The sequence below is a fragment of the Cibotium barometz genome, chromosome 41, assembly GCF_041138505.1.
Source record: "Cibotium barometz isolate CiBa-2024 chromosome 41, ASM4113850v1, whole genome shotgun sequence".
Classification (NCBI taxonomy): Eukaryota; Viridiplantae; Streptophyta; class Polypodiopsida; order Cyatheales; family Cibotiaceae; genus Cibotium; species Cibotium barometz.
Genome location: NC_141086.1, coordinates 17301943 through 17328174, shown reverse-complemented (window position 1 = coordinate 17328174; position 26232 = coordinate 17301943). Strand labels below are relative to the sequence as shown.

Below are 26232 nucleotides of genomic sequence, written 5' to 3'. Positions count from 1 at the left end.
AGATATGCGGCCAGTGGGATGCCAGGCTATGTGATAGCCATTCTGGCATAGTTATAGCGCCAGCTCATTTAGTCGGGTTCACACTATAGAGAACCTGTGTATGTATTGGTTGAGTACCTTTCATATTGTGTGTACTCTTATTCTTGTATATGGTGTGTTGAGTGTTGAGTAGAGAAGAAGAAGATTTTCAGCCTCTCACCTTGTGTGTTCTCTATTAGGGTTTTGTGAGTGTGTGTGTGTGCTTGCAAGAGCTCAAGCTCTCTTCCCCCCTGCATCTTTTCATGGTATCAGAGCCTGGTTCGTGCTAAGGGCTGAGCTGCAAGCAAGAGAACCACAGGAAGCGGTACGAGGGTAAGAGCTTCAACTACTCTTCCCTATTTGTGTTGGTGACTACACCCTTGTCGGGAGCTCTACGGAAGGCACCGGCAAACGGTCTCTGATTGAGGAGCTTTCTTCGCGGGAGTAAAGCTACAGGGCAACTATACAGTCCTATCAGACTACAATTTTCGGGCCGAAAACGCGTTTCGGGCGCGTCTGGACCTCCGTTTTTCAGAAAGGAGGCGATTTCAAGCACTGCGGGTAAGTCATCGATTCTCTGCAGAACTCTGTTTTAAGAACTACAAGAAGACAGATTGACTGTGCAGACACTGTGGGTGCTGCAAAGAGGTCTACAGTTGCCATTGGGTGTATGTATGCACATTGAAGTTACTGTTGGTGACATTTGAGAGTACTACAGTACCGCTGTGCAGAAAATACAGCAGTTTGTGTAGAAAAACCAGAGTGCAGTTTCTGGTGAAATTGTGTGTTTGGCAAGATGTCAAATGATGGGATAACTCAGATTGTGGCTGAGAAGCTTGACAAGAATAACTTCCATGCTTGGAGGTTCAGGTTGACGAATTTCCTGATGGGAAAAGGCTACTGGGACTACATAGAAGGTGAGCATGAAGAGACACCGGAGATACCGGATATAAATCCGACTGCTGATGTGAAAGAGTTTAAAGACTGGAACCAAGGAGCCAAGAAGGTTATGTATTAGCTATCCATTAGTATACAGAACACCATGATTGGGCACATTCAGGATGCCAAGTCCCCCAAGGAGGCGTGGGACACCTTGGTAAAGCTTTATGAAACAAATACCAAGGCACGCAAGATACAGTTGAAGAATGAACTGTACTGTGGAGAAAAAGAGCATGTCTGTGAATGACTATGCACTGAAGATAAAGGGTATTGTGGAATCCCTTGCATCTATTGGTGTGTCAGTAGATGATGATGACAAGGTGGAAGTCTGTCTACGTGGTCTTGGGCCACAATACAAGGCGTTTAAGACGTCTATTCAGACTCGGGAAAACATTCCCAACTTTACAGATTTGGTGTCTATGCTGATTATCGAAGAGAAGAACTTGGGTGAAGACCAACAGTCTTCACAAAGCAAAAACAGTTCAGAGCAACAGGCCTTCTACACGAGTTCAGGAAGAGGACAAGGTAGAGGAGGCCGTGGACGTGGTTAAGGAGGTGGCCGAACGGTAATCAGAATTATGGCCAGCAGCAGCAGCAGCAACAACAGTCCCAGAATCAACAACAACAACAACACGCAGGTGGAAGAGGCAAATTCAGAGGCAGGGGGAGTCAAAGAGGCCGTGGAAATTGGCAAAGGCAATATAATGATGCACGTGAATGCTATTATTGTGGTAAGCCTAGACATGTGTAGGCAGAATGTTATAAGAAGCAGGCTGACATGCAAAATGGGAAAGTGCAGCAAAACAACTATGCATCCTCAAGCAAAAATAATGAGGATAATGAAAGGTTGTTTGTTATGCAGCATGTCATGAATGCCATGTCTGAAAATGTTGATGTAGCACAAAAAGATAATGTATGGTATGTGGATTCAGGCGCTTCGAACCACATGACGAGTCATGGGGAGTGGTTCAGGGAGATGAAAAACTCGGAAAGACCAGGTTTTGTGGAAACAGGGGATGACACGGCTCATCCAATTGTCCACGTTGGAGATGTGCCATTGTCTATGCAGGATGGCAAAGTGTACCTTGCAGATGTACTTCATGTACCAAACATAACAAAGAATCTAGTTTCAGTTGGCCAGATGATTGAGCAGGGTTTGCAGGTTCGGTTTAACCCTGATGGGTGTTATGTTGAAGATTTCAAAGACAAGTGCAGGTTGGTTGCAAAAGGCAACAGAGTGGGCAGAATGTTTACATTGAATGTAGACATGCCTGAAATGAGTGCTGCGATGTTTGCAAATGGTTCAGGAATAGTTGTAGACACAGACATTTGGCATAAAAGAATTGGACATGTGAATGTGCAGAGATTGAAGTCTATGCAGACTAAAGGAGACAGGGCTGCCAAAATTTAAAGTGGAAGGTATGCATAAAATCTGTGAAGCATGCCAATTTGGGAAGCAAACAAAGCATGTGTTTCCACGTAACAGATATGTGAGCAGAAATGCACTAGATGTTGTGCATTCAGATGTATGGGGTCCTACGAAGACCATATCTATGGGAGGCTGTAGGTACTATGTGACTTTCATTGATGACCACACAAGGAAAGTGTGGGTATATTTCATGAAGGAAAAGAGTGAGGTGTTCACTCACTTTCAGAATTTCAGAGTTTTGGTTGAAAAGCAAACAGGGAAATATGTGAAGTGCCTAAGGTCAGATGGAGGGGGAGAGTACTTCTCCAATGAGTTCTCTGAATTTTTGAAGAAGAATGGTATTCGTAGACAGTTCACATGCAGATACACTCCGCAACAAATGGAGTTGCTGAGCGGAAAAACAGGCACATTGCTGAGATTGCGCGAGCATTGATGGAAGAGAAGAATATGCCGCATTGCTATTGGGCTGAGGCTGTTTCTACAGTAGTATACATTATGAACAGGACTCCAACTGCAGCCATACATGATGTAACTCTAGAGGAGAGGTTTACTGACAGAAAACCAGATTTGTCTCATCTGAAAGTTTTTGGATGCATTGCATATGTGCATGTGCCAGATGAGCTGAGAACTAAGCTGGATCCGAAAGCTGAAAAATGTGTGTTTATTGGATATTCCCTTGAGCAAAAGGGATACAGGTGTTATAACCCTGCTACACGTGAGTTGAGGGTAAGTAGGGATGTTGTCTTTAATGAGATGAGCAGCTGGTATGCTGCTGAAAAAGAAGCTATTGGGGCTGATGTGAGTGGAAGTGTGGTTGCACAGAATGCAGGTCAGCAATCACAGTCTTTAAGTGGACCAGGAGAGTCCTCGTCTAGTGGGTCTGTTGATAGACCATGGAGTGGCAGGCTGCGTCATAATACCAATCCTGCAAATGTGATTACTACATCACGTAAAGGAAAAGAGAAAGTGGTTGAGCCCCTTGGTATGCCTGACATTTCTGCAGGGCATTCTCATGTTGATGGAGAGTCTAGTGGCTCAGATATGAGCCTTGATGAGGAGCTTGGGATCCCAGCTATGAGAACACCTGGTGTAAAGAAGGCTATGGAAGCCATGAATGAGAAGCTGCGAAGATCTGGGAGAGTGAAAAATCCTGTGCAGAGATTTACCTATGATGGTTATGTGGCACATCACTATGCATATATGGCAAAGGTTGTGCAGGTTGTTGAGCCCACATGCATTGATGAGGCTGTTGGAAATGTGTGTTGGGAGAAAGCTATGGATGAGGAGATGGATGCACTATATGGAAATGAGACTTGGGATTTAGTGCAATTGCCTGAAGGCAAGAAAGCCATTGGATGCAAGTGGGTGTACAAAGTTAAACATAACAGTGATGGAAGCATAAACAGGTACAAGGCTAGATTGGTAGCCAAAGGATATGCGCAGACATATGGGATTGATTATGAGGAAACTTTCAGCCCAGTTGCCAAGATGGCAACGGTGAGAGTTGTGATAGCAGTGGCTGCGTCAAAGCAATGGTCTTTACATCAGATGGATGTAAAGAATGCATTCTTGCATGGGGATTTGCAAGAAGAGGTGTATATGTTGCAGCCACCTGGTTATGAGGATGTGGGTCACCCCGAGCATGTTTGCAGGTTGAAGAAAGCCTTGTATGGCTTAAAGCAAGCACCAAGAGCATGGTCTGACAAGATTTCTGAATATCTTGTCACTATTGGCTTTCATGTAGCCAATGCAGATTTCTCATTGTATGTGAGACATGGTGATAGAGGAGTTGTGCTTATTGTCATCTATGTAGATGACTTGATCATTACGGGGGACCATGATGCAGAGATCTTTGATGTGAAGATCTTGCTTAAACAGAAGTTTGAGATGAAGGATCTGGGGGAGCTCAGATATTTCTTGGGCATTGAGGTGATTAGGTCACCACATGGCATTGGATTACTGCAGAGACAGTATGGCTTGGACATGTTGTCCAAGTATGGTATGACAGGCTGTAAGCCTATTTCTGTGCCATTGGATCAGAATGGCAAGTTGAGTGCAGATTCAGGAGAGATCTTGGAGGATCCTACTATGTACAGACGCATAGTAGGAAGTTTGATCTACATGACGATCACCAGACCAGATTTGAGCTATGCTGTTGGGTTGGTGAGTCAGTTTATGCAGGTTCCACGAAAATCGCATTTGGATGCAGTGAGACGCATACTGAGGTATGTGAAGTCTACTTTGCATTGTGGACTATTCTATGAGACTGGGACAGAGATATGTGTACATGGGTACACAGATGCTGATTGGGCTGATAGTATCTCAGATAGAAGATCTACCAGTGGATTCATGTTTTCTTTGGGAAGTGCTGCTGTGACTTGGAGCAGCAAGAAGCAGCCTACGGTTGCTCTATCGAGTACAGAGGCCGAGTACAGAGGAGCTGCTATGGCAGCATGTGAGGTAGCTTGGTTGAGGAAGCTACTTGGAGATTTGGGTCTATCAGTGGATAGACAAGTTGTCATTTTCTGTGACAACATTAGCAGTATACAGCTGGCCAGGAACCCAGTTTTTCATGCTTGTACGAAGCACATAGAGGTCCACTACCACTTCGTTAGAGAGAAGGTCTTAGCAGGAGACCTTGACCTTGTTTATGTCAGCACAGAGGATCAGGTAGCTGACATCTTCACCAAAGCATTGGGTACAGAGAAGCTCCGCAGATTCAGGGCTTCGCTTGGTGTACATGAGATGGAGTTGAGCTCGAGGGGGAGTGTTGAGATATCGAGCTCGTCTAGTGAGGCGGTGGCCACTGATGACCCGCCTGGGGGATAGGCCCCACATTTACACCACTGGCATGGTTGGTGAGATCATGGGAGATATGTGGCCAGTGGGATGACAGGCTGTGTGACAGCCATTCTAGAGACTGGCATAGTTATAGCGCCAGCTCATTTAGTCGGGTTCACACTATAGAGAACCCGTGTATGTATTGGTTGAGTACCTTTCATATTGTGTGTACTCTTATTCTTGTATATGGTGTGTTGAGTGTTGAGTAGAGAAGAAGAAGATTTTCAGCCTCTCACCTTGTGTGTTCTCTATTAGGGTTTTGTGAGTGTGTGTGTGTGCTTGCAAGAGCTCAAGCTCTCTTCCCCCCTGCATCTTTTCAAAAGTATTCTTCCGTAGCTTTGATCCACTTCTCTACTGTTTCTCCCAAGTGCTCCCCTTCACCTTTGAAAGGTCCAGGCTGAGATCTATGAGTGAAGAGCTTTGCGAACATCTCAATCGAGCTCTTCCTCATCGCGTCGGGGGCTAACATTTTTACCACGATGACCTTAATCCATTTCCAACTTAACCAAAACGCTCATGTGAAAAGATCACTTCAAATAATCTGAAAGGAGTTAAACTTTAGATCCAACTGATTCTCGGGTTCCTTAAAGTTTGGTCAACCCTCTCAGAATCCTGGGATAAAGATCCCTTCTACAAGAAGAAACATACATAACTCATCATCAAAAAATAGTTCATTCATATCCTTAACACAAAATGGTTCATCAGACCAGTAATTTCTAATTTTCATCTGAACATTCCCCACATGAATTTCAGTTATACAAGTTCTTAATTTGTCATTCCACAATTGGGTCCATTGGGCCAAAGGTCAAGCTCGCAACAATCTGTCAACACAATCCACCACTAATTTCTAATTTTCATCTGAACATTCCCCACATGAATTTCAGTTATACAGGTTCTTAATTTGTCATTCCACAATTGGGTCTATTGGGCCAAAGGTCAAGCTCGGAACAATCTGTCAACACAATCCACCACTAATCTTACAGTGATCTATTGAAAGACTTGATCGTCTTCCCAGTTACCACCATCATTAACTAGAATTCTCTCCATTCATCATCATCATGACTTATTCAGCTCATCATCCTGAATTCAGAAATCATCATCTTTCAATCAGAATCCAAATCAATTCATCAATTCTTAACCAGAATTCTAAAATCATATTAACTAGCATTCGAATTCATCATCTTGGATAGCATTTTTTCTTATAACTTCAAGGTCTTAGATTCACTCTCGTATATATTGTCAGTAAAGAGTTACAGTTATACCCATGGTATATACAGGTAATCACAGTCCTTGGAGCTATAAGGTAAATACCATCATGTCTAGGCCTTCAGCAAGTTACGGATTCCATACAATTGCGGTGCTTCCATCTAAAAATCCAATTCATCGATTAAAAGTCTTCATTAATGAAGCTTAAGGAATGAGAATACAACATGTAAATGCTCTTTCTCAGTTTTTTTTAAATAAATTTACAATAAAATTTATTTTTTTTCTTCTTAAGCTTTCAACAAAGCTCTGATACCAGCTGTGAGACCCCTGCCCCCTCTGTGCACCGGAATCTAGGACTTTCCAACCATAAAATCCAATTTTAGTCATTCCTTCCTCAGCGTACCTATGGCAACCAGAACACTCACCACCTGCTTACTCAGGGGCCTTTTCAATAGTTCCTAGCCCATAGTACCTAGGAGTTTAATCACATAAAAACCATATGAACTCTCAGTTGGAGATCAGCAAGATCAACCAACAATATCCATGTAAAAGAGCCATGAACTCATCCGTTTGAAGACCAGCAAGGTCAATCAACCAGATCCATTCCCGTGTTCAGAAAATAGCTCCAACTCATTTTTTTTCCTCATCGCATCATGCGTGGATATCCTGAGCGACCCAGAGCCAGAGAACCGTATGGTCAGCACTCTCTAGGTTCCTCTCGCAGGTCGCCTAGTGCTTCACTCATAAGCTGCTTCCTTAGTCCCTCATCCATCGTATCAGAAGCTCACCATTTTAATCAAACCGCTGGTCAAGACCTCAGCCGCGACCTTGCCACGCGAGGCATTCGCAACAATCGACTCTCTTGCAACCTTTTCACTTAGGTCCTCATGACCTTATTCGACAAGATGTCAAAATGCTTCCCCAGCATTCTTGACATAAAACAATCTTTAAAAACAGATCTCATATACAACACAGTTTCCAACAAACTCCCATTATTCCACATCATTTCTGATTATTCCACATTCTTCTACATCAATTCACATTGCATCATTCCACATCCATTCATACCCATTCACATCGTCCTACATCCATTCACATCATTCCATATCCAATCACATCCATTCACATCATTACATATTTAATCACATCCATTCACATCGTCCTACATCCATTCACATCATTCCACATCCATTCATTCACATCATCCTACATCCATTCACATCATTCCATATCCAATCACATCATATCACATCCATTCACATCATCCTACATCCATTCACATCATCCTACATTCCATATCCAATCACATCCATTCACATCATATCGCATCCATTCACATCATCCTATATCCATTCACATCATTCCTATATCCATTCTCATCCATTCATCTAAATGAATCATTTTCATAATTCTCATAAATTGAATGATTCTAGAAAATTTGTGCATAACCTTCTTTATTTTTGTGACAATTGAATAATGCTCAAGAGTTCACTTTTAGCATAAAATTTCTTATGCATAAATTCATTCTCTAATGATATAAATTTTTCCATAGCTTTCCTATATTTTCTAAGAAATGATAATACTCAAAATTTCACTTTTAAAAAAATAAAAATACCCATATTTTGAAATATGCCAAAATTTCCTCTTTTAATATTAAAAATGTTTGTACCTAGAATATCGTGGGAATTTCTCTTTTTGCATCTAAATTTTTATGCATATAAAAATAAATATAACAAAAATTTCACTTTCTCTATTTAAATAATTATGCATAAATACTATAAAAGTATTTTTCATAAATATAAAAAAAATTATTCTTTTAGCATAAAAATATCTATGCCTAGAATATGATGGAAATTCCTCTTTTTGCTTTATTAAATTTATACATAAAAATATAATTTATCTTTTTTCTAGAAAATTTTACTATAACTTCACTGCAACTTCTGAGAATGTTCAATTTTCTAACTTTAAATGAATATTCATAATTGAAATATGATAAAAACTCCTCTTTTAAACTAAAATTTATTTATGCATACATAACATAATTATAATCATAATTATAAGTATAATTATAATTAAATCTCTTGATTATTCTTAAATATCCATTGCTCATTTCCAAAAATATTAGCATAACCCTCTTTCAACTTAAAATGAATTAATATGATTTTTCTTAATCACAAAAAAGCTTAAAGAAATTAATCATCATTTTTAACTAGATTAAAATCATAAAAATACCTAATCTTTTTCTCTAGCTTATCAAGCCTAGAGTTTTGTTTAAGATAATGAGTTTATCATTAAGAACCATCCTTCTAACAAGATTCTAACCATAAAGATGATTAATCTTTCTAAAAAAGAGATATTTACTAATAAAAATACTATAATTAAGCATAAAGATTAGTATTAAACCATTTAAGCATTATGAATCATTAAGAAAACTTGATTTCAAGAAAAAATCATTTAATTGAAAGCTTCCCAAGCATTAGAGGGGTTGGAAAGGAGATAACCATTGAGAAAGATAGAAAAAACCATTAGATTAAGGCTTACCTTTGATTTTGGCTTAATTCTTTAAAGAAAGAAGTGAAGCCCACAAAGCAAGCTTTGGTCACCAAATTGGGGAGGGTAATCTCTAAGAGAGGATGAAGAATTGTGAAGCTCCAAAGCTTCTAAAGAGGGATAATAGAATTACACTAAATTCGAATGTAATTACTCAAAGATGAAAATACAAAGGAATGAGGGTCTATTTATGGGTGAGGGAGGCCACTAAACAAGTCCAATTCAGTTCTAGAGGCTTCCAGCTTCAGTTTGATCCAGTTTGGACAAGATTTGGACTAGTTTGACTCCCTTTTTGATCTAGTTTGCATGAGGAGAGATAAAAATATCAAATTGAAAATATCAAGTAATGATGAGAAAAAGGTGCCTACTTCATGGGGCCTCTCCCTCCTTACTGAGGTGTCAAAAATTCATAATTTTACTAAAATATCTCAATTTTTAACTAATAGACCCATTCCTTAGTCCACTCTTCATCTTACGTGAGCATTTACTCATTTTTGGAGAATTTTCTTTTATTCTTTGTAGTTTTCTCATCCCAACACTTGGATTAATCCTATTGGCCCTTTAGAACCTTATTTGGACCTTAGTCAAAAATTTCTGAAAAATGTGGACCCTTAGACTAAGGTCTCTAATACACATATTCAGTTAATTTCTTACACATATTCGGTTAATTTCTAATGCAGATAGGAAAATTCTTTTTGAACTTCTCTTTTCAGGGGAATTCATATTAGATATTAGGAGAAACTTTGTATCCAAAAATATCTCAATTTTGCATTATCTCTCTCTAGAATATTGCTAGGCCAAAACAAGAAAAAACAATGTTTTCTTGTATTCTGAATTAGGGGATGATTACAGAAACTGAAGTGGAGGTTCTTACACCTTTACAACATCACAAAGGCTGGAGGGAGGAATCTTACATCAAATTGTATGTTGCTCATGTTGTCACAATAAATGAAAATAGTTCTATCCATGGGCTCAACTATATGTGTAAGTAGCTTCTGGAACCAAGCTACCTCATATGTTGCCACCATAACAGTGCCCCTAAGCTGAGTCTCTATACTCATTAATGGTTTTTTTTAACCGGTCTAACTAATACTAACACTCCCAAAAGAAAACATAAAGCTACTAGTAGATCTCTTATCTGAGGCACTACTAGCCTAATATGCATCTATATATCCATTTATGTGTACATGTACTCTAGCCTAATCTACATCTATATATCCATTTTTGTGTACCTGTACTCCAACCTCATAGAAAATTCCATAGTGTATTGTGAACTTTATATACATGAGTATCCTCATAGCCACATCCAAGTGTGGATTCCTCGAGGCCTGCATAAATTAACTCACCAATCTAACAACATAGCTCAAATCTGGCCTTGTCATAGTCATGTAGATCACTCTCTGATGATACAATGTGCATTTACATAGTAGGATCTTCCAAAGGTCACATGTATCTATAACCAATTTTGTCCTACTCCAATGGCACTTAGATTGGATTACATCTTGCCATTCTATACTTTGGACAACAAAGCATACTACCTTTGCAAAAGTTGAATCCCATCACGTGATGATAGCTCACTCAAATCCTTCATTTCAAAAAATTTCTTGAGGAGCATTGTCATCTCATAAATATCAACATCACTGTCTCGTGTGAATCAATTCAACAACATGAATATCAACATCACTGTCTCATGAATATCAACATCACTATCTCGTGTGAATCAATTCATCAACATGAATAAATACTAGAACAATGTCCCTAATAATGGTTTTCACATAAATATGTTATAGTTATATAAAATCTAATAGTGATAAGATACTCTCCTATCTTATCAACCATGCTCTACGTATCTGCTTCAAGCCATACAAGGCTTTACGTAACCTACAAAAAACTCTGGGTATGCACAGTCCTCATATCGTGGTGGCTACATCATGTAAATCTCCTCTTATAAATCGACCGACACCAAGTCCTAGTCATCAATAGGAGCTCCAATAGAGACAAGGACATATGTAAGCCCTTTCACTTTCAATAAGTAATCACTAATACTCATCTTATTCCTCTGCATGTTATACAGCTACTCTTACTTTAACTACATCTTTTTTACCTTATTACTTGTGCTATACATCTTAACTAAGGTATCCCATGCATCCTTGTGTTGCTACATCCTGTATATGATCGATCATAGTATTTGACATGCTAACAAATAGCCAATACATCACTTTGCTAGCTCTCTCATGTCACTACTTAAAGGCCTAAATCTATTGAGGAGGCGTGATAGCTCCAACTCCTTGTCACCTGAAATAAACGCCCAGTATTCTTTTTTCACTAGGATGTTTCTCATCCGTGAACTTCTATGCTTGGAAGTTGTTCTCATCCATCTTCTCACTCACAATCTAGGATATGAAATTTGCAGAGACAAATAAGTACTGAAATGACCTCGAATCCAAATTCTAAAATCACTGAAAGCCCACGAGCATCTCCCACACTATATTGTCCCTTTTCTTCATCACGAAGGGTGCCTCAAGATGTAACACTACACTTTATTGTTATGTATGCATGTTGCTCTAGCCTAGCCTACAGAGATTTGCTTCCAAATGAAAGGAAAAGAAATGGAGTTACCCTTACTCGTATATCGCTTCCTTTGCTTATCTCTTTGAGCTCTTCACACGCGAACTAGAACCCTAATACCATGAGAAGAATACGGAAGAGAGGATGATCTTGAGCTTCTTACAAGCACGCACCCGCACACACACACAAACGAGTAGACAAGCATGTAAGAGAGATAGATAGCTGAATTTTTTTCTATTCTCTTCTCTTCTCTATAACTATAACATAAAGATAAGAGAACATACTATAAGGAAAAGTACTCTCCTACTATAACATAGAAGGTCGATCCATAATGTGAACTGTGACTACTTGAGCTGACACTATAACTATGTCATAACTCTAATACACCAAAGTGGTTGTCATACAGCTAATAAACCACTGGCAACATATCGTCCATCTCACCAACCATGCTAGTAACATAAGTGTAGAGATGGCATCCCACTGTGTTACACATATCTACACTAGTTGAGCTCAATATCTCAACATATATTCTCCAAATGAAAGGACTAAAAAAGATAAGGAAAATTCGACAAGACCCAAAGCATTTCCCATTCACGTACCCAAACACAATGATAACCTGGGGTTGTCAGGAGTTGTTCATGATGCCATTCCACATACAGTAAACTATTTTTCTTACCAAGGTTCATATGCGTCAAGCACAACTCCTTCAAGTTCAACAAGTTTTGGGGAGTGCCTATGGGTTCCAAAGGTTGGTAAACTAAATGCATGGTGATATAAAAAACTCTTAAGTTGCCTTTGCATGATGTGGTCTTTCTGTGGAAGACTACAGCAAGAGCTTTACCCATGGAGAACAAATTACTGGCCAGAGGTATTGCCTTTTAACATACGTTTCTTGGTCTCACTGGCTTTTGGGGAAGAAAGTGGGGCCAGATGATTCACTTGTTTGTGGGAGATTTGATCTAGGAATGGCCTCATTTTTTGGAGAAGAGGGCACCCAAGGGCTAGACTTAAAAGAGGGGTTGTACATTGTCAATCTAACGGTGTATATGTTGTGCAGATCAATCCTTGGACATCTGAATCTGTCTGTGTTAAGTTTCACTGTCCTTCTTGGACAGATGCTGCTTGGGCTTCTCTACTTGTCATGCTGGATGCTGCTGCTGGGGCCTCTATGTCCTCTTCCTCACATATCTCGAATGAGATGTCCTCAGTGGGCACTACTTTACTGTAGTTTGGTTGATATTTGTGAGGTGGGGAATGTGGTTGGGAAAGTCTTCTGTTAATTGAATATTCCCTTGACAGTGTTGCTTTCTGCATGTGGCATACCCTTCCTTGGTCATTCTATTTTTTTAGTAAAATATCTTTAACCTATGCAAATAAGCTTTTTCTTTGAAAATGTCTTTTATTCCCAATGTATAGGAACTCATGATTGCATGGCTGTCCATAACTAGGTCCTGGCATCTTCCATGCTTGTTTTTCTTTTCTCATTGCCTCAACCTTATTCGCATCCTCCTGCATGGCAGCATCTCCATAGATGTTAGACATATAGACATAGGCTGCAGCATCCTTTTCATCCAGTCGCACTGCATGTTCAAAGGCATGTCTTCCAAGCTCAACATTGCCCCACTTTCGACAAGCCCCCAACACAGTATGCCACACCAGAATACCAGGATGGAACGGCATCTTCTTGATCATCGCTACCGCCTTGTATATATGACCTGCACGGCCAAGGAGATCAATGATGCAATTGTAATGCTCAAGAGTTGGATTGAAACCATAGTTAGTGCTAATGGCCTCAAAGTACATCTTGCCCTTATCCAATAGACCCGCATGACTGCATGAATTGAGAACACTAACAAAGGTGACTAGATCTGGCTTTATACCTTCGTCTATCATTCTGTCAAAGATATTAAAAACATTGACACTCTCTCCAAGCTGGCCATATCCTGCAATTAACACATTCCATGAGACCAAGTCTCGAATTGGAAGCTTGTCAAACACTTCCTGTGCAATTGCAAGCAAGCCACATTTAGCATACATATCGACCAAAGTATTGCCAATAAGGAGCTCTCTTTCCAACCCTTTTCTGGCAATCTCAGCATGTATTTCTTGGCCCTTGGCAATGGATCCTATATTGCCACAAGCTGTCAAGCTGCAAACAAGTGAGACAGCATTCTGAGAAACACCCTCTTTTTGCATCTGTTCAAAACAGGAGAGTGCCTCCTCATCACAGCCATGTTCGGCATATCCTGTGATAAGCATGTTCCATGAAATCACGTCTCGAACTAGAAGTTTGTCGAACACTCTCTTTGCCTCTGCAAGAAATCCCCATTTGACATACACATCAACCAAGTTGCTGCCAACAAAACTATCTTTTTCCAAAAAACCCTTTTTTGCAATCTCAGCATGTATTTTTCGGCCCTTCCCTATGGCTCCTATGCTGCCACAAGCTCTCAAGCTGCAAACAAGTGCGACAGCATCTGGAGAGACACCGTCAAGTTGCATCTGATTGAAACAGTGAAGTGCCTCCTCATTGTGACCATGTTCAGCATACCCTATGATTAGTGCGGTCCATGAGACCACGGCTCGAGCTGGAAGCTTGTCAAATAGATCTTGTGCTTCTCCAAGGGAGCCACATTTAGCATACATATCCACCAAGGTGTTGCCGACAAGGAGCTCTCTTTCCAACCCTTTTCTAGCAATCACAGAATGTATTTCCCATCCCTCAACTGCAGCTGATATGCTGCCACAAGCTTTCAGGCTGCAAACAAGAGTGACAGCATCCGGGGAGATGCCCTCGACTTCCATCTGTTTGAAACAGTTGAGCACTACATCACCAAGCCCATAATCAGCATATCCTGCAATTAGGACATTCCAAGAGACTACAGTTCGAACTGGAAGTTTATCAAACACTTCTTGTGCTTCTACAAGCGAGCTACACTTGAAATACATATCAATCAAGGAATTGCCAATGAGAAGCTCTCTTTCCACCCCTTTTCGAACAATCTCAGCATGTATTTGTTGCCCCTTGATTGTGGCTCCTATACTCCCACACGCTTTCAAGCTGCAAACAAATGTGTCAGTATCCAATGAGATGCCTTCCTGTTGCATCAGTTCCAAGCAATTGAGTGCTTCCTCATCATGCCCGTGCTCAACATATCCTCCAATCACTGCATTCCAAGAGACTATACTTCGAAGCAGAAGCTTGTCAAAGACTTTCAGTGCTTCTGGAAGTGAGCCAGATTTGGCATACAAATCAACTAACATACTGCCAAGGTCACTTTCCAACAACAGCCCCTTTCTGACAATCTCAGCATGTATTTCGCATCCCTTGACTGTGGCTCCAATGGTGCCACAAACTTTCAAACAACAAACAAATGTGACAGCATCCGGAGAGATGCCCTCGTGCTGCATCTGTTTGAAACAATTGAGTGCTTCTTCAACATGCCCATGTTCCACATATCCTGTGATTAGTGCATTCCACAAGACGACATCTCGAACTAGAAGCTCGTCAAACACTCTCTGTGCTTCTACGAGCAAGCCAAATTTTGCATACACACTGACCAAGGCACTGCCAACAAAAGCATCTCTCTGCAGCAACCCTTTTTTGACAATCTCATCATGTATTTCACGGCCTTTGATCGTCGCTCCTATGCTGCCACAAGCTGTCAAGCTGCAAGCAAATGTGACAGCATCTGGAGCGACACCCTCACGTTGCAACTGTTCATAACAGTAGAATGCCTCCTCACCACGTCCATGATTCGCATATCCTGCAATAAGTGCAGTCCAAGAGACCGCCGCTCGAACTGGAAGCTTGTCAAACACTACCTGTGCTTCTGCAAGTAAGCCACATTTGGCATACATATCAACCAAGGTGCTTCCAATAAGGAGCTCTCTTTCCAGCCCTTTTCTGGAAATCTCAGCATGTGTCTCTTGGCCCTTTTCTGTGGCTCTTATGCTCCCACACGATTTCAAGACGCAAACAAATGTGACCGCATCCGGAGAAATGCCCTCGTGTTGCATTTGATTAAAACAGTAGAGTGCCCCCTGACCATTCCCGTGTTCCCCATATCCTCCAATTAGTGCATTCCATGAGACTACATTTCGAACCGGGAGCTTGTCGAACACTTCCTGAGCTTTTGCAAGTGAGCCACATTTAGCATACATGTCAACCAATGTGCTGGCAACAAAAACATTTCTTTCCAGTAACCCCTTTCTGGAAATCTCAGCATGTATTTCACATCCTTTGACAATGGCTCCAATGCTTCCACAAGCTTTCAAGCTGCAAACAAGCGTGACAGAATTCGGAAAGATGCCCTTCTGTTGCATCTGTTCGAAACAGTTGAGTGCTTCCTCACCATGCCCATGTTCCACGTACCCTGCAATAAGTGCATTCCATGAAACTACGTTTCGAACCGGGAGCTTGTCAAACACTTCCTGTGCTTTTGCAATGAAGCCACAATTGGCATACATATGGACCAAGGTGCTGCCAATGAAAACATCTCTTTCCAGCAATCCCTTTTCAGAAATCTCCGCATGTATCTTGCAACCTCTTTCCAGATCTTTTAGTGTGGCACAAGCCTTCAGTAAGGCCACAAAAGCATACCCACTAGGACATACAGAATCATCCTCCTGCATTTTTTGGTACAAAGTGAGAGCATGCTGTGACTCCCCACATTTTACATAACCAGTGATGAGAGAATTCCACGAACACTCATCCCGATACACCAGCCTGTCAAACACCTGCTGGGCATGGGTCATGCTTCCAACTTCCACCAACATCGAGATGAGGTCATTACCAAATGATGTATGGGCATCTAGCCCATTTTCAACCATATAAGAATGCAAGTGCAACGCCTTTGCTGGGTTTCTATCCTTTTTGCACTTATGCACCATGCTTGCAAGATCCTCCATGGAATGTTGAAGGGGTGGCATCTCCTCTGTAGTGTCTCGTTTAAGCTATGCATCTCTTAATACTGAATATTCTCTGCATCAAATCCATCAGTGCCTCGCGCAATTCGATCGCTCGCTCCCATCCTCGGAATATGGTTTGGATTTCGGTCTATGATGGTGTTTGTACGGATTTCGACCATTGGATTTCTTCACACGAATGGAAGAAGGGCGCTCTGGATCGGGAGTAACCGACACTGAAGAGTCAGGCTCCAACGAGGCAGATGCGTGATGAACAGGGTCGGTTACGTGTTTTTCATAGCACCTTTCATGTCGTGCCACATAAAGATGGATTACCTAAAATCAGTTGAATTCCTAAATCATGAAAACAACTTTCACACGACGGCATCGGGCTGATCCGATCTCAAGCCCCAACCACATTTTCCAAGGCTGCAATCACAGCGGGACTACATGGCATGTGGTGTTCTACCCATAAGGGGACCACAAAATGATTGACCAAGGTACCAACAAAGGAACTGTCAAATCTGTAACCGAGTTCGTAACCATGACACTAACAAGTGACCAAGGTACCAACAAAGGAGGTTATACTGTCAAATCTGTAACCGAGTTGGTAACCATGACACTAACAACTACATGTATGGTAACCATGACACTAACAACTGCGTGTATGGGTAACTGTATGGTAATCATGACATTAATGTATGGAATTAGGCAAAAACAAGGGTGGTTTGCTTCTTCTTGTATGGCCTTCACTGCACAAGGCTCTGCTACTCCTTGGAGTCTGAACCCAGCTTGAATTGTACGTCCATAGTGACTGCTTGGCAAGTCTGTGCCGAGGCGAGCACCAACCTAATATACAGAACAGATCATCTTTCTCTATGCAAAAATAATACAGACCGACGTACTCCTCGCCATCCCCGCTGCATTGTTGCATGAGGAAAACCCACAAAATTTTGCTAAGGCAAAAGCGTATATACAGGCAGGTTGCGCTTTGATTAATTAGACAACACGAACATTAATTTTACCCGACCTTGGTCCTTATATAATGTTGAGATTTTAGACCTTAGTTTTTTAAAAACTTAAAAAAAATCTAAACCAATGTGTTTGCATGCATGCATCTCTTTCTCTCTCTTCCATTATGGAATCAAACCTCACACTGTTCGGAAGCAAGATGAGACATATAAAACCACATAAAGCATGGAAACATACATACCAAGAATACCCTGAAAGCTTCAACACGTAGAGAGAGGGAGAGAGAGAGAAGCATTGGCTCAATCGGCCCCGCAACAACTGAGTGCCATGAATGGTCCCCTGAGTGAGTATTCTCCACCCCGAAGATCTTGACGACCCATTTGCCAATTGTAGATATAGGATGTCCTTAGATGTACCGCGGCAGGATGTACCACCATAGGAGGAGGTGGACATTGCTGCAATGTACACCATACAAAACAAAGAGGAGGAAGATGAGCTTTGAGTCTCTTGGGCGGTTCACATAGTACGTGGGCCCGTTTTGTTTGGTAGATGTTTATTTTTTTTCATGTTTTTGAAATCCTATTATTCATGGATCATATGTACTCATTTTTCGTCTCATAGGCCTTTTGGGTCTTCCGTAGGCTTTAATAGAATCTGTGTGTGTGTGTGTGTGTGTGTGTGTGTGTGTGTGTGTGTTGGGGAGAGGAAGGAGAATCAAGAGAATTGTTAGGAGGGATGGAAATGGGATTAAGCAAATTGTTAGTAAGTGAGTTAGAAGGTGGGTTATATATTTGGGTGGTGCATCTAGACTCACAGGTTTGATTGGGGGATCCTAATGATTAGTGTGGTTTGTGTGGCCTTAGATCTCCTTGAGGTGGATCCTTGTCTTGGATTGAAGGTCTTTGGATGCAAATAATCAAAATGCTTTGTTTTGTGATTAAAGTAATGAGAGTAAGCGACATGCTAAGTAATAGTAGCTTCGCCATGTGGCAGTGCATCTAGACTCAGTTTAGGATCAAGGGTACATGATGATGTTTATGGTTTAGGTTGCATTAGATCTCCTTGAGGTTAATCCTCATCTTGGCTTGAAGGTCGCAGATGCAAAGAATCAAAATGTTTGTTTTTTCTCTTTTTTCATCCCAGTCCTTAGGGTAAGCTACATGCTAAATAGCGATAGTAGCTTTGCGTTGTTTTAGTAAATGTGGGGAAGAGTTCTTCTCTAATGAGTTCAATGAGTACTTGAGAAAGCATGGAATTTAGAGGCAAGTCACATGCACGTACACTCCGCCGCAACAAAATGGTGTTGCTAAGAGAAAGAATACACACATTACAGAGGTTACTCGTGTATACATTGCAGAGGTTACTCGTGCATTGATGTGACTATGAAGAGTATGTGTCACCATTATTGGACTGAAGCAGTTGCGAGACTGAAGTTTACATTATGAATAAGATCCCCACAACAATAGTGCATGGTGTGACCCCAGGGGAGAAGTACACACTTTTGAAAGTGTTTGGATGTATTGTATATGTACCCATTCCTGATGAGCTATGTGTAGTAAGTTGGATCCAAAGGCTGAAAAATGTTTGTTCATTGGTTACTCCCTCGCGCAAAAGAGGTACAGATGTTGTAACCCTATCACATATGGGATGAGGGTGAGTAGGGATGTTGTCTTTGATGAGATGAGCAGTTGGTATGCTGGTCTGTTAAAAGACTCGATTAGGGCTGATGTACAAGAGTAGGTGGTTGTGTAGAATACAGGTCATTAATCACAGTCATTGAGTGGACCGAGAGAGTCCTCTAAAAATAGGTCTGTTGATAGACCATGGAGTGGTAGGCTACATCAAAAAATCAGTCATCTAGGTTCAGCAACAAGTGCATCACATAAAGATAAAGAGAAGGTTGATGAGTCTCTTGGTATGCTTGACATTTTAGTAGGGCATTCATATGTTAATGGAGAGTCTACTGACTAAAATCAGAGCCTTGATGAGAAGTTTGGGATTCCAGCTACTATCATCATGCACCAATGAAGGCTAAGGAGGTAGCAAGGACACCAAGGACAGATCTAGGACTATGCAAGTCGGGTAAGATCAAAAACCCTATTTAGAGATTGATGTATGATGGTTATGTAGCTCACCATTATGCATACATGGCAAAGGTTGTGCAAGAGATTGAACCCACATGTTTTAAGGATGCTATTGGACATGTACATTGGGAGAAAGCCATGGATGAAGAAATCCACTATGACAACCAAAATTAAGGTATCTCAATGTATCAAAATGTGGGTGGAGAAGTAGATACTTGTAGCCCAAGGCTACTACAAAGGCACCAATCCAATTTGGGTGCCTCAATCATCAAAGCCTCTTCCTCAATGCAACACTCAGAGGCCAAGGAAAAATAAAAGTACTCCACAACACTGTCCACAAAAACCTATGTGAGTTCCTCAACAAACTCCAACAACTCAGCAAGTGTGGGGACCAAAAAGCTTACTTTGCAAGCACAAGGGTACTACCAAGAAAATACCAAAGCTTGGATTCCCAAGCGCATCAAAAATTTCCCTAAACCTGCAACAAAAAAAAACCTCACCACCAAAAGCATCAGCCCACTAATTTATAATGGTCATCATCACAAATAGGTGCCTGTGCACGTGCTTCAGGAACAACGGTATTATGATGATAATACCTTCATATGGTTGCCAAAATCGAATAAAGTGAAGAAAGCCTCACCACCGACGTCAACCCCAACAGCTTCACCTAAAGTTCGACAAGAATGGAAACCCAAGGAACACCAAGCAAGCCACTCAATAAATACACAAGAGTTTGTGTGTTCAATCGACCCCAATGGTAACCAACCAGAAGCTGTACCTACCGCCTCAACAACACTTGAACCACAAATTCAAGAATCAATTCCCACGTCTGCAAACGGAGACTTATGAGTGCATTAAAGATAAACTCACGATGCTCTTTTCACCCCTATGTATGTGCATAAGTGTAGAAGCTACACAACAGACTTAAGAATCTATTTTCTCATAAAGGAGAGTAGCCAAAAGAACATGGTGCTCGCAAGGTGGTAGCCAAAAAAAAAAAAAAGACAAACACAAAGGAGTAACACATATATATGGTCTACCTAAAAAAGGTAGAATATCAAAAGCTACTCCCAACGATCTTCAATAGCCAATACAATTTTGTTAAGCTTATAGCTTACTATTCTTTTGGCTAAGTTAATGTAGCAGCTGCTCAATGAGTACATATCCACACTCATGCACTAGAGAACATTTGCACTAAAGCCTCACCATCGACAAATTTCTAGGTACATCTCTGGATGGGAGAGCCATGGTGGGCGAATGCTTGGTCAATGGTATAACCGACTGCCTAGAATTTTGCTTCAAATTACAAACCTCTCCAAACAACGCTACCATCTTCACAAATCCAATGATCTCTAAAACCTTATTAGTGAAGATATCCATATTAGCCTCGCAAGTCAATGTAATTCTTTCAATCCTCGCCAACAAGCGGCTACTTCAACACAACAATTCAATAAGAGTCTATATGACTCAATTCTTGTACTTCATGTATATCTGTTTCATAAAAGCACTTAAATATACATAAAAATATAAAAAGAACATGCATTAGGGAAAAAGGGAGCTCATTTTGGGGCCCTGTAAGAAATTCACTATTTTTTGATTTATTTCTCTCCTAAAAGACCTCAAAAATAGTAAAATACGAAAACGTGGCTCAGAATTGTCAGTAAGGACTACAGAACTGTCAGTTCAGAAAGGAATAAGATAATCTTTTGTCTAACTAACACGATTTTGCATTAAATATCTCCTTAGTTTTTTTTTGTTTCCCGAAGATTTCGCATCTCTTTTGACGACGTGTGCAGGCCTCTCATAAAGAATCCATCACTGAACTTGATGACTGCATGGATACCGCCACACTTCCACGATTCATGTTACAAAAAGACTATGAGATTGACAAGCAAACTTTGCAACCTCATAAGCACAAAAAATGGCCGATACTAGTGAGTCACAATCTCAGAAGAAGCGATTACACCATCTTCACATCGACTTAGAAGAACAATATACTCCAGCACAAAAAAGACGAAAGGATACGGTGCTGAATGCTCAACAACGGGAAAATATGAGAAGAGAAGGGCTTCAACATATTGACTTATGGTGCGATGGAAGCATATATCCAAAATGTCTAGTAAAAAACTCTACACCTCCATTTGTCAATCCAACCACACTACTGAGGTTTGCGGCGGGCGATGGACAAAATGGACTTCTTGGTTATATTTCAGCGCAGTCTACATTTGCAGAAATATATAAAACGATGTACCTACAAGAAAAGGGGGCTAGGATGCAAGAGATAGCCATTCGTGCAAAATTGGAGCAACAGTTGCAGAATGAAATTGAGAAGCATTCAAAGAGTAAAAAAGAGTTGACAAGAGCAAGAAGGAAGAGAAGCGTGCTTGGAGACAGACTACGAAGCAGGAAGATTAAAAACATTACAAATTTGAAGGCTGGGACTGGTGGATGCAAGCGAAGAATTCAGGAAGCAAGGCTAGTTTGAAATTTTTCATTTTTTATACTCAAAAAGGCTCTCAAATGACTATATCTATTTTGTCCATTAACGCAAAACAAGAATGGAGGTGTTGAATGATATAGGCATATTGTGTTGTTACTATAGGAAAATATTGGAGCCTGCAAAAGAAAATATGGATCCCAACCTTCTTCCTGTTAAACAAATGAAAGGATTGCTTTCTTATGGTGTAGCAAAAGGTTTGATTGAAGAAAACAATACAAAACAATCAAACGCAATGTTGTAGAGGACTTTATATCCAATAATCAAGTTGATGGCACTACAATCCAAGAGGCTCTTGATGTTAGTGGAGTTAGCAGAAAGGGATATAGTTCGATTTTCCATGCGATATCCTCAACTTTGAGAGATCAAAGGATTAAACGAGTTTTACTGCCAAATCCAGCAACCGTGTGGAGGATAAGAGGTCATTTGAATGAAAGTATAGATGAGTTTATTGGGCAATATGTCCATATTGAAGAAATATTTCATGGTGGTAAAGGAACCACTGTGTATGACCCTTGGAACAATATATTTGTAGATCTACAACAACTTCAAAGAAGAATGGTCGAGTTTTATGGAATAACATTTGAGGAGTGCAAAGGCATTTTGAAATTTGTTATCAAAATGGATGAGTGTGAGGTTGTAAAGGAAAAGAAAATGGAAAGGATTACTCTATTACATTGATGAATGGAGCACTTGATACATCATTGACTGAAGCGAGTTCGAAGTATTTTAGTGTGCAGTCGGAGAAACACATATGGTGGTTAGGCTCGTTCCATGATCATTTTTTGTTTCGTACTTGATTTTAGTCATTGTTTTCAAATCTTTTATAGTAAGACTTTTGTTTTCTATAATCACAGGTGAAGACAGAAGACCATGAAACACTAGATTGGGTGTTTCACCACACGGAAATACCAAGAATAATTAAAAGACAAGTGCAAGGAGAGAATCTCCATGTTGCAGGAAAAGGTGATTTTCAAGTAGAGTGGCACATGGCGGGGGATCTTAAAACACTTAAGTGCATGTATAACGTTAGTAAAGGAGGCAACTCAAAGTCTCCTTGTCTTTACTACAAAGAATCAGCTCACGTAATGGATTCCAAATGGTGGAAGAGAGCACCTAATAGAGATAAAGTTGACCCTGACTTCAAGGCCATTCTTGACATTCCACTATGTAATGTTCACATATGCACATTGCATGGTCTATGTCGAATTATTGAGAAATTGGTATTTTTGTATATTGGATTTGCTTGGAAACTCCGTCTCGAAAAAAATAGAAAGGATACTCTTCAAGCATTGAAAAAAGTGTTATCCGATATAGGTCTGCATGGAGGTGATGTTCATATCACAAAGGATTTTAAAAAGTCTACCAATGGCAAGGAGGTACCAATCAAGCCCTCTATTGGTAGTGTTAAGGCAAGAAGATTCTTGTCTCGACCCAAACACAGTAGTAAGCAAGTAAGGCAAGGTAGAACAGTTTCAAGGATTAATTATGGATTGTGGAAGCAAGTCCATAATGCCGTGAAAGATCATGAGGCAGATGGGGAAGCACGAAATGTGAAGGCAGAGGTGTGGATATCTCTTGATCAACTCTTCATGTTCTGTGACAATGTAACATGGACAAAGAGTGATTACAAGAACTTTGAAGAGGCAATTAAACATTTTGGGAAGTCAATGAAAGACGCGTGGACAGCCTACAATATAACTCACTACATGGTAAAGTTCAACTTCAACATAATGTTTGTGCTATATTTGATGACTAAATCCTATTACTCCCAGGGCGTGCCAATCAGAACTCTCTTTTTGATCTTGAATGGACTCTTTTTCTTCCTTGTTGGCTTGATGTCGACTGTCTGTTTATCAATGCTTGCCTCTGTTGCTTGTCTGGGAGGGGTATCCTTGTCTTCAGCTATCTCCACGTGTTCTTCTTCTTGGATTGTGTCACCTGATGCAATCATGGGTAGCTCTTGAAACCTTATGAGCTTGTGTTTTCCATAGCCCTCCAGACATTTGGGCTCCTTAACACCACATGCTAATGCATAAGAAGTGTAAGACAAAAAGTAAGAGGCCCTAGAGGCCTGCTTATTCACATAATCCCCAAATATATCTATGGGAGACAACCTCTCTATCAAAATGATCTTTTCCTTTTGCCATGAAAGATCATGTCCACCTAAAACCCTAGACAAACATTTAAAGAAGTAAACAATGGCTTCTCCATTGTTGCTCAACTGCCTATGGTAAATCAAGATCTTAGCACTGCCTAGATCACGAATATAATGAGCTAGGCTTGACATTTTGCCAAACCCAGCCGGCCTGCTTCCACTTGTTCTCTGGAGGAATGTGTCATCCTCAATTTGTAGCTGCCACATATCAAAAGATTGGAGTGAGACAATACACAACTACAAAACATTTAAACACAACATAAAGTATTTGATTTGAAGTAACAAGATCATACCTTCTCATTTTCATCAGCAATAAGAAGTTCATCTTTCCAAAGATTTATTCCTCTCCCCTCCAGTCCAGCCTCTTCTTTAAGCTTTCCCTTGTATAGTGCTGAGAGATTCATAGCTTCCTGTGTGAGCTGTGGAAGGCAGCTTCATCTGGCTCTTGGAACTTTTCAGCCTCTTTGAAACAAATAGTAAGGGCCTCTGTAGGATCAAAAGTTGTTTCCAAAGCTAGTAGTGAATGGTCATCCTCTATGCCAACCTCCTTGTCAAGCCTTGAAGCCTGGGCAATAAGGGAAATGGCATAGTCCTCCCTCAAATTAAACATACACTCTATATCATGGAGGAAAACATAATCTTTACCACCAATCAAGACACCTAGAAGCATGGGCACTGCATAGTTGTTGCTCTGAACATCAAAATCTTTAACTGGCTATGCTGCCCTAAGAGTTTCAGTCCTCAGTTGAACAAGGTCAAGAGTAGCCACTTGCAGCCCCTCATCTTGGAGGTTGATATCTTCTTCTTGCTCTGCCATTTCTGTTGCCACAAGAACATCCTCTTTTTCCTCTGCTTTAGATGTGTCTTCTTCTTCAGCCTCCTGCCCTTGCTCTTCTAGAGAGTGCTGATGGAAGACAATGTACATAAGGAATGCCATGGTTTCCTCAAGCACTCTACACTTTCTGGTGTGCAAGTTACAGTTGAATTTATATTCCTCAGGCAGGCTGTCAAATCTTCTATTCACATGGTACCTCAGCCTGTCAATGGAGACAATATGATTTATATGCACAAAAACCTTTCCACCTTCCACAATTCTTCCTGCCTTTGTCAGTTGTTTGAAGGTATCCCAATGGTTTGAAAGAAAATCTCTGTGATGCTCTAGTACAGAGCTCATAGTGAACTCCCTGTTGAAAATACTGTGGTATATGTGGAAGTTCCTCTGAGCCTTGCATTTGTGAAGAAAGTCAAATAGGAGCAAATCTGGAGATTTGTCCTCTTCTGGTTCCTTTTGTTTTGAAAGGGAAGACTCAGCTTTCTACTCCAATCTCTTCCTTTTGCCTGAACAAAAATTTATATATCATGAATTCTATATGCTGACATATGCAATCAGGGAATGTATAGGATATCACCAAACAACTCCCTTCATGAGCACACATGACTCACCTGGTGATTGCTGTGGTCTAAGTATAGCAGCAGAAAAGTCCAGCTTCCTCTTGAAAGGAGGGACTTGAGAATCAACTATTCCAAAGCAAAAACTTTTCTCATCATCAAGGAAGAAATCCCCAGGGCCAAAGAAAGCAAAACAATGAGGAAGAAGTGAAAACCAAAAGGGACACAGGAATTTGCAAGAAAATGCGATGTAGGGCCATTTGGAAAATGTCAAGTACTCTCCTCACATTTTGTTGCAAATTCTCCATTTCTATTGATATCCATCTCCAATCAAATGCTAGGATCATCTCACAGATTCCTAGACAGTAGATGATACTAGGAAGAATTCCCCAGGGCCAAAGAAAGCAAAACAATGAGGAAGAAATGAAAACCAAAAGGAATATAAGAATTTGCACGAAAACACGATATAGGGCCATTTGGAAAATGTTAAGCACTCTTCTCGCATTTTATGCAAACTTCTAGGTTCTATTGATATCCATCTCCAATCAAATCCTAGGGTGATGTACCAGATTCCTGGGCAGTAAGATTCAAGAATTCTATGGATGGAAGAAATATATATCAAAAAACATTGAAAAGAATATAGATCTCTGACCTTTCTTTTCCTTTTCCATGC

At 40.5% G+C, this 26232-nt stretch overlaps 1 protein-coding gene across 1 annotated transcript; it reads right to left on the bottom strand.

The window, feature by feature from the left end:
* Positions 1–12646: 12646 nt before the first annotated feature.
* LOC147614730 (pentatricopeptide repeat-containing protein At2g33680-like) lies at positions 12647–16462 on the bottom strand. The gene is made up of 4 exons (XM_086779970.1): positions 15427–16462; positions 13595–15318; positions 13046–13552; positions 12647–12889 (listed from the first exon to the last, which is right to left on the bottom strand). The coding sequence occupies exons 1-4, from the start codon at positions 16460–16462 to the stop codon at positions 12647–12649; spliced, it is 3510 nt and encodes a 1169-aa protein (XP_086636096.1).
* Positions 16463–26232: the final 9770 nt, after the last annotated feature.

Bases quoted from the DNA above. Each gene is read 5' to 3' on its own strand.
- LOC147614730 (XM_086779970.1), bottom strand. From the start codon at position 16,462: ATGGAGGATCTTGCAAGCATGGTGCATAAGTGCAAAAAGGATAGAAAC. The intron at 13,553-13,594 runs GTCGATATGTAT...GCAATTGCACAG, and splicing joins TCCTTATTGGCAATACTTTG to GAAGTGTTTGACAAGCTTCC. The intron at 12,890-13,045 runs GTTGAGGCAATG...CTAAAAAAATAG, and splicing joins TGCAGGAGGATGCGAATAAG to AATGACCAAGGAAGGGTATG.